Source organism: Strigops habroptila, chromosome 9 (assembly GCF_004027225.2).
Source record: "Strigops habroptila isolate Jane chromosome 9, bStrHab1.2.pri, whole genome shotgun sequence".
Lineage (NCBI taxonomy): Eukaryota > Metazoa > Chordata > Aves > Psittaciformes > Psittacidae > Strigops > Strigops habroptila.
In genome coordinates, this window is record NC_044285.2 from 15256249 (window position 1) to 15264943 (window position 8695).

Genomic DNA, 8695 nt, shown 5'->3' on the forward strand with positions numbered 1-8695 from the left:
GGGAATTATCTGGACTTTACAGTTTGCTAGCTATAGTGTAATAAATCTCTATAGGGTTGATACAAGCCTTGAGAAGACTCCTTAATTCGTCTGTGAACCTAGACTGCAGCTTGCCTGCAAGGAGGAGATCTGTGGCTCATAATGTTAAAAAAAGAGAGTGCCTGAACCTCTCTCAGATGTTATACGTCCAGCCTTCATACGCTGCCCCTGCTTTTTCTTCTGTTGCATAGCCTTACTGTTCTGTTCCTTTAACTTTTGAATGACTCAGAGTGGTTGAGGCCATCTTTGCACTTAGTTGTAAAAACTGGGAGGGATTTGGAGGTATATGCCAGTAGGCTCCAATACATTATTTGCTGGTCAGAGTAATATCACTCAGAGTGCAGTCATGCAGGTATTGCAGCTCTAACAGATGCAACTGTTCCCTACAGAAATAGCTGATGAACTTCCTGTAAAGTATTCATAGTACCTATAGTAGTTCAAGGTGACCTTTAGGTTTGAAAAAGCTTTCATTAACTGTACCAAATTTAACTGCATTTTTCAAATAAGAAAATGCCTTTTGTAATGCAGCTGCTACTTTTTTCCTTAGTTTAAACATGAACTACTGGTTGGTTTGGGTGTGTGTTTTGGAGTTATTTTGGGGGGTGGGTTGTTTTTTGGTTTTTTTTTTTTTTTTGGTAGGATATAGGCTGTTGAGGAGCACTCATTTTATGTTCCATTCAGACACTGATACAGTTAGGTTTTAGCTGTACAGCACACATTACTTGTTCTTTGCACAGTGTCTCTATGAAAGCTACAATTTTTCCTTGTTTGAATTTGGCTTATTAAGATATTAATTGATCAGAGTTACTTCTTTCTGAGTATTGATGTGGAGCTAGGCGCTTAACTGGGTAAGCTGACCGTTAGGATTTGTATGAAGATCATACTTAATGTGAAACACTGCATAAAAGGTTGAGATGGAGAAATAGTACCATACAATGGAGGAGTCTCTTCACTGACTGTGGCAACTGAAAGGCAGGAAGATCCTGGAAAGGTGGAAGATAGAAAAGAAGAAAATCTTTCCTGCAGGTTAGCTGTTTCCAAGCAATTTCAGAATGTTAGTGTTGTAAATGGTTCAGACTTAGCCTTGAATTTTTTAGTTTCTGCAAATATTTGTGATAGTGGGAAGTGCAAAACCAGAAAGAGATACTTGTTCTACAGGAAACAAACAGTTCTTGGCAAACTTGTACTGGAATTTGCAGATCCAGAGTACATTGCTTAAAGTATAAGTTATAATTTGACTGTATCCAAAAGAATATATACAAGCACTTAGTGCAGACTGGCATTACCTTTAACTCTTTAGTTTCTTCATTAGCTGTAAGTTTTTTTTCTTTTTTCTTAAGTTCAATATGAAAACACACACATTTCCATTTGTGTGTGAAGCTGTTGCAAGAGAGCTGAAATCCTTTCTTTGCGTTTGAAGCTTGATAGTAACTGTCAAAAGGATTTTAGACTGTTCTTAGTTGGGCACTATTGATCTTGCCCATCTTTCCTCCAGCTTGTCGTTGCAAATGTAATTAGTTAAAATCTTGCTATGTTAGTGGACTGCTTATTCTGCAGGTGTAAAAGAGCTGTTTTTTTTTCTTACAGAGGGTTTTTCAAAATAGTGTTTTACTTGGCCAGAAATGTAAGCTCTTTTATAAAAGAACCTCCACATAATATATGTTCAGATAATTTTGCAGAGGTGTTACACTGTTTCCCATCAGGATAACCTGAAGGCCCATTTATTAGCATAAAAAGGTATTGTTCCACCTAGTATTTCTGTTGTCAAAGTTCAGTAGTTCATTATGGTATGTACTCTGAGAACTTCTTGGTTGGTTTTCAAGTGTTAAAATTTAGTAGGCTTTTTAAATAGATAGTCTCTAATAGCAGAAATTTTTCCAAATAGGAGACCTGTCCAGGTGCATGTCATTGTAGTTGGTAAACTCCAGCCTCTGAGGCAATGGGAACTGTAATTACTGCATTACAGCAATACACCTGTGACTTCACGGCTCTGGTAATGATGCAGTGTCCATGGTATCACATGTACTGTTTTCCAACAATCTCTTTTCAAATCCTGGTGAATCAAAAAAACAATCAGTGAAAATCACTCCTGAGGCAGGGGTTAGGTTTTGTCAGGAGTTTCCTTTGCTCTGGGGTGGAGGCAATCATTCACAGTGTAGTAACAGGCAGTGGAAACTCCCAAATAATGCCAAACAGGTCTATGCATAGTAAAAACCTGGGACAAGAAGTATGTTCATAGTGTGGATGAGTGACCTGATTCTTTAAATGCACAATTAAATGGAGAATGGATAGTAAATCACCAATTATCTGAGACTGATTTCTTACAATGTGGTTTTTACACACCGTATTTTTAATGCATTCTCCTTTGTTACAGCCACAGTTTATATTGTCAAACAGTAAGGCCTGTGACACCAACAGATTGTTACTCACATGAAATGTTTAGGTGAATATACATATGTTGTGATATAAAATTCTATATTTGCAATCATGTTGAATTAATGTATTAGTATATAATGTCTGTAAATACATTCTGCATATTGCATAACAACAATAGAGCTTTACATTCATACATTGTTGGAGTTTGCTGCAGTCATCCTGTCTTGCTTGTTTCCCATCTCCAACTGTAATTAGTACCAGACCAACAGATACTTAGGCTGCTTACGAGAGAGGCACACCCTGTGTTGGGATTCTACAAACATCCTGAAAGTTCAATCGTCAGTTTCTGTTACTCTGGTTTGTAAAAATTGAAAACTGATGTATGTGGTTTATATTGGCCCTACGTGCTCATCATTTAACAAGCACCGTGTTTGTTGTAAACTGCTTTAATCATATTCTGGTTTTCTTTTCTGAAAAAAGTTATTTAGGGCAGAGAAATCTTTTCTATCCATGTCAGCTTTTTGTTACCAGACTGCATTTGACCTTATTGGTCTGTTATATAACTCATATAGTCTAGGTTTATGCTTTCTCACAACTCATTTCAGTTTTACACCTTTATATATGTCAAGCTTAGAAGTGTCTGCTGGAAGTAAGAAAAGTCACACATGAATACCTGACTCAGTAATATCTGGGATGTCTGACTTGTTGGCAGCTTCATGAAATTAATTTTGAGCTGTCATATACAGCAGCAGAGACATTCCCAGCTGATAGCACAGAAATGAAGATAGTACTTAAGTACTTAACATTATTTCCAAATGAACTGCTGCTTACAGTCCTCCTATCAGTGCACTCTAAATGATTAAGCAAACAATCTGCTGCTCGTTTTGTTTTTTTTTTATTCTTCACCTGTTCATTAAAACGTTTCTGACAAAAAGTGAATACCATTATTCACTCACCTTCCCGGGGTGAAAGTGGACCACCCTGCTGTGAAGGTGGTCCTTTGTATATAAACTACCTTTCCGCTTTCCTGTATGAAAAGCGCTGGTGCTTGAAGAGCCTATGGTATCACCGGATACTGGTATCTTGTTCACTGCTTGTCTCCCCTAACATGCAAGGAAGTTAGCAGATGCTTGAATATGGAGTGTACATAGAGTTGCCTGTGACTTTAGATGTGAGTTTTGAGTGTTACTTTTTTGATCTGCCTCTAAATTTCAAGCGTGTCTGCAGATGTTCAGTTGTTTGCAGTAAGATAAGGATATTGGTTCTTTTTCCAGACTCAGTATTAGCCTTGTTTCTTCTCTGGTACTAAAAACTTGTATTTGAGAATATATAGCAAGTCATTTTTGTAACTTCATGCATAGCTTTTAAGTGTCTCGTTTACAAAAATAGGTAGGTATTTATGGTGATTTATACAAAGTAGGTTGAGATTTTTGAGAGTCTGGATGTGAGACCAAGCAATATGTAATGCAGGCGTGGAGAGATTATAACAGAGGATTTTGCCTTGCTTCTGTTCTGCTTCTAGTTACATTTAGAGACCTCAGAGAGGTGGTGTGCTATGCTGTTGGTTGGAATTGTATGCTCAAGCTGAGGGAGTATAAATAATAAGTGATTCAATAAAAGCAAAAGGATCTTAAATTTTACAAAGCGAACAGTAAAATACTGAAACTGTTCTGAATAGGTTTAACTTAACGTCTGCTGTTTGAATAGGTACCAGACATGGCGGGCTACCCTCACATCCGTTACATTTCATCGGGATTGGATGGAACATCATTCAGAGGCCCTTTCAGGGGCAATTTTGAGGTTTGTAATAGAATAAAACTAGATATATGTCAAAATGTGTCATGATGAAATACGGGGAGGGTGTATGGTAGAGCTAGTTCTATATATAGATGTAAAAGTATCGTAAAAGAAAATACCCTTTATTTATAGAATGACCTCACTCTTGTGAACTGGGATAAAAGGTAATCAATAAAAGGTACCCTGGACAGTGTAGGCTTAGGTGCTTATTAACTGATATTACATCTTGCTCTGCCTACCACCCAGTTAGTAGGATGTTGTATGCACATGATACATTAGTAGAAGTTAGTGATGTTTCCAAATAACTGTGCCAGGATCCTCCTAGTGAGTGTGAAACTTGGCGACTTTAACAGTGCTGTCCTGCTTTTATGTAGTGCAGGAATTGAAACTGAGGGAAGAAGGGGCAGGGGGGGAGAGAAAATAAAAGGTATCAGATGCAGAGAGTTAATGACCTAGTCCACTGAAAACATCTTCAGTGACATCTCATGGTTCTGATAAACTTCATTGCTGGAGAAAAATAAATCATTGTATTTCAAATTAAGCAACACTTTTTCTTCTAAGCCTTAATGACTGTTAGAAAGCAAATATTTACGTAATGCATTTTAATTGCATTTTCCTCATTAGATACACAAGTATGTGTGAACATATTGTTAACCATTCCTAGCTGACAAACAATTTCTGATTTAATTTTTTTGTTTTTTAGTAGTAAAATAGTAAGTTGTTTTCCCTACAACTTAAAATACCAGGCAGTGTTGTGTGGGTTTTTCTACAGAAACCCATCCCTTTTCCCTCCTGACATACTCTTGTTTGCTTTGCCTGTATTTCAATAAGTTGGGAATTGAGAGTTTGTCATTCTGCAAATGGGTTAGAATAATATTTACTCAAGGTAGTTGAAATAGCAGTTCTTACACTGTTTATGCCTTAATGATTTTTTTAGGAGCTGATTCATTTGGAGGAACGATTAGGCAATGTTAATCGTGGAGCAACACAGGGAACTATAGAAAGATGCACATATCCACATAAATACAAAAAGGTGAGGATTTCTCAAATTGTGGCCCATCTGTATTATTTCTTTCAAAGTGTAATAATGTTTATGGTTAGGTTAAATCTGCAGAAAGGGCACCTTCAAGGAGTGCATGTTTTCTGTATCTTGCAGTTTCAAGGATTGTAAGCAAAGCTTACGTGGCAAAGCTTACAGTGCCACTTCTTTTACACAGATAATTTTAAATTGGGTCCCTAGATAAAGAGCTACTATAATGTGATAAACGAAAGTGGTTTAATAAGGCTTAACTTCTCCGACAGTTACGAGTAGCCCTGTGAGCAGTGAAATTATTGGTAACAGTTATATTGTCAATAGACTTAAGTGATAACTGATTTAGTAAAATGAGACTTTATTTTTGCAATAAATTGCTCACGATGCTTGTCTGCTTGGTATGTACGATTTTAGCCTTTACTGTGATCACAGTAGGAAGACTGGGACGTTAGGAAGTTTTGAATCTGGAACAGAATTTGGGCAACACTAAGTTGTCTCTCAGTTGCAGTTTATGATACCATAATATAGAGTCCCATCCACATAATGAAATGAATATGTTTATACATAGACAACAAGTAAAAGGATTTGTTGCAACAATATGAAATTAATATATTCACAGTCAGTCCAGTAGATTTTTGTAATTAACAATAGTTAAATAAATCTGATTTGTTCTATGATTTTGCTCCAAGTGCTTGTTCTTGATTAATTTTTGTTCAAATACATTTGAATAAATATTATAAAAAGTTTTCAAAAAATTGTGTTGAATATGTACTAAAAACAGATTTTATTCAGTTTGTCAATATTGTCATCTCTACTAATAAGGTAACAACTGATTGGTTCTCACAGAGGAAACTGCACTGCAAACAAGATGGGGAGGAAGGAACAGAAGAAGACACTGAGGAAAAGTGTACCATTTGTTTGTCTATATTGGAGGAAGGTGAAGATGTCAGGTAAATTGTACCACTGAATATCATATCACAGAACATAATATTCTGGGTTTAAGACCATATTTGAGTATGGTACACTACTCTGCAATACTCCCTGCAACTGAAAACACACACTGTTCAGTTTGAATTGTCTTTGGGTGGAATGTAGGTTGTTTTACAGTCATCCATAAGTTGACTGCCTGTCTTATAACATGAGCCCAAGCTGAGAATCCTCGATTAATCAGGCTGTCAGTTTATCTGGAGTAAATCTACTTAAGACAGATTTAAATTGATTTAATAGAGCAGAAGCTGATGCTCTGTCTAGCTGATGCTTGACTTCATCGCCCATATGTGTTTCTTCTTGGAACTAGAGAAAACGCAGGTTCAACTGGAAAGGCCAGTGAAACTTGGGGAAGAACATTAACGTGCAAAAAACCCCTGACATCTCAACAGCAAAGCCCACATTACTGTTTTTTTGCAGTAGGTATGTTGATGTGGAAATGCTTTATTAACACTAATGTTTTTCTGTTCTGATGACAGGCGCCTGCCATGTATGCACCTTTTCCACCAAGTATGTGTGGATCAGTGGTTGATTACTAACAAGAAGTGCCCCATTTGCAGAGTGGACATTGAGGCTCAACTGCCTAGTGAAAGTTGACGCCGCTTTCCAGAACTCTTGTCCTCCCTCTCCCTCCCTTATCCTTCCTGGTACTGCAGTCAACCAAAGAGAAGACAGTTGAGTTTCAGTGTATTTATAAAACTTTTTTTTAGGTTTTACATTTTTTCTTTTCATTACTGTATTTTTTGCATGGTTCCTTGTATTGCATTTGTTTGCACATATTATGGGCTTTGTGACCCCAAACTTGCAGGCAAGATTAGCTGCTTTAGGAAGTAGAATTGTGTGGTCTCTTTTTTTTGGTTTGTTTTACGTAGTATCAAGCTTTGAAAGTATAATTTCACTCATTACTAACCTTGGATTCCTTAATTTAATCGGTCATATATTTTAGTTTAAATGTATAAAGATCATCTAGAAAATGATAATATTATGTATTGAGACATTCCTTAATTAGGAAAAAATGGCTGCTGTATATTTACAATATCAGTTCTGAGTCAAATAACATCCTTAATACTGGGAACAGAATATGAACTATATTCAGTTTGACTGATACATATAGCATACTCATCACCAGAGTTTTTGTCTGATCAGATTTTTGTGTTCGTTTTTGAAATTTCAGCACAATGCAGATATATTTGAATGTCAATATTAAACATTTAGACTGCTGTTCAGATTGTATTTATCATTTTCTTCTTGTGTCTAGAAATTTGAATCCCTAACTTAAATATTTGCTGCTGTGAAACAGCTCTAGTGAACACTAAATGTTGATTTCAGTTAGCTGGGTTGTAGATACTTGCAGATTGAAAGAATTATTAGGGAAATGGAAAAAGAGCTTAGAAACTGTTTGGTCTTCTGCTAACTTAAGTTGAAGTATCTGCACACACTGAGGTTTTGTTTTGTTTTGTTTTTTTAATATGAAACCATTCAATAAGGACTTAGAGCTGCAGGGTTTTTGTTTTTTGTTGTTTTGGTGTTTTTCATCTTGGGTTTTGTTTGGCGGGGAGGCAGATGTACATGCATTCTTAGAACTTCTGAGGGTTCCAGGCGTGTCTTGGGATTTCGATTAGTTTAATAAAGTTAGCTAAATCCACTTGTCTCTTGTTTTATTTTTTCATTAGTAAATTGAAAGCCTGTAAATTTCTGTAGAAACTGAGACACAAATTATGTGGTTACCTAGTTTTTGCCTTGATCATAGATTCCCTCTATAAATTACCAACAGTCCATCACTGATTGAAATATTTTCTATAGTTAAGATTTGCTGCATAATATAGTATATAGAATTAAGTTATAATGTACTAACATTTCGCCTTTGGAGGAGGTTTTAAATCCACATCAGGATTCGAGTTGCTTATCAACATTCTTTCACATATAATAGATTATAGTTTATTTAAATGTGCTCAACGTTGCAAAATGCAAATGTGTAAAACCATTGAGACAGTATTACTGTCACTTTGGAAAAGATGTTCCTCGGGGATCATATATGAACATGTCAATAAGCTTGCATTAAGCCACCTGCTTTGTAAGTGGATTGAATAATAAATACCTTCAGTTTCTCTTGTCTTTGTCTTTCATAACCAGATCAAGTGTAAAATGGTTTACAGTAAACCTAGAAGATGAACTGTTATGTTTACACTAACTAATCCATTTATAAATATTACCTTATCTAATTTGATGCCTGTTTTTGTCTGGTTAAAGCTGCTTCCTTTTTATCTTATGTTTTTTTTTATCCGTTAGGAGTAGCGTTTGCCAGTGCAGTGTCTATTGCTGGCAATAAACTTAACATCTCTGGCACTGAGGCTTTAAGTGGAGAGAAATTTTATTCCAGCATGTGTGATAAATGGACACTTTAAAGCTTAATTGTATTGCTAAAACTGAACTTAAAACCACTATGTGCTTGTACAATGGGGG

At 36.1% G+C, this 8695-nt stretch overlaps 1 protein-coding gene across 7 annotated transcripts in view; it reads left to right on the forward strand.

The window, feature by feature from the left end:
* The window catches only part of RNF111 (ring finger protein 111), a 45479-nt gene extending 37139 nt beyond the window's left edge, over window positions 1–8340 (forward strand). For 3 of the 7 annotated variants that reach the window (XM_030497691.2, XM_030497690.1, XM_030497686.1), the window contains 4 exons: window positions 4123–4215; window positions 5150–5245; window positions 6068–6195; window positions 6712–8340. In XM_030497691.2, the coding sequence (XP_030353551.1) occupies window positions 4123–4215; window positions 5150–5245; window positions 6068–6195; window positions 6712–6829 (435 nt within the window). In that variant the 3' untranslated portion in view covers window positions 6830–8340. The remainder of the gene's footprint in view (window positions 1–4122; window positions 4216–5149; window positions 5246–6067; window positions 6196–6711) is intronic. The other 4 variants (XM_030497692.2, XM_030497687.1, XM_030497688.1 and 1 more) reach the window with 3 other exon arrangements.
* Window positions 8341–8695: the final 355 nt, after the last annotated feature.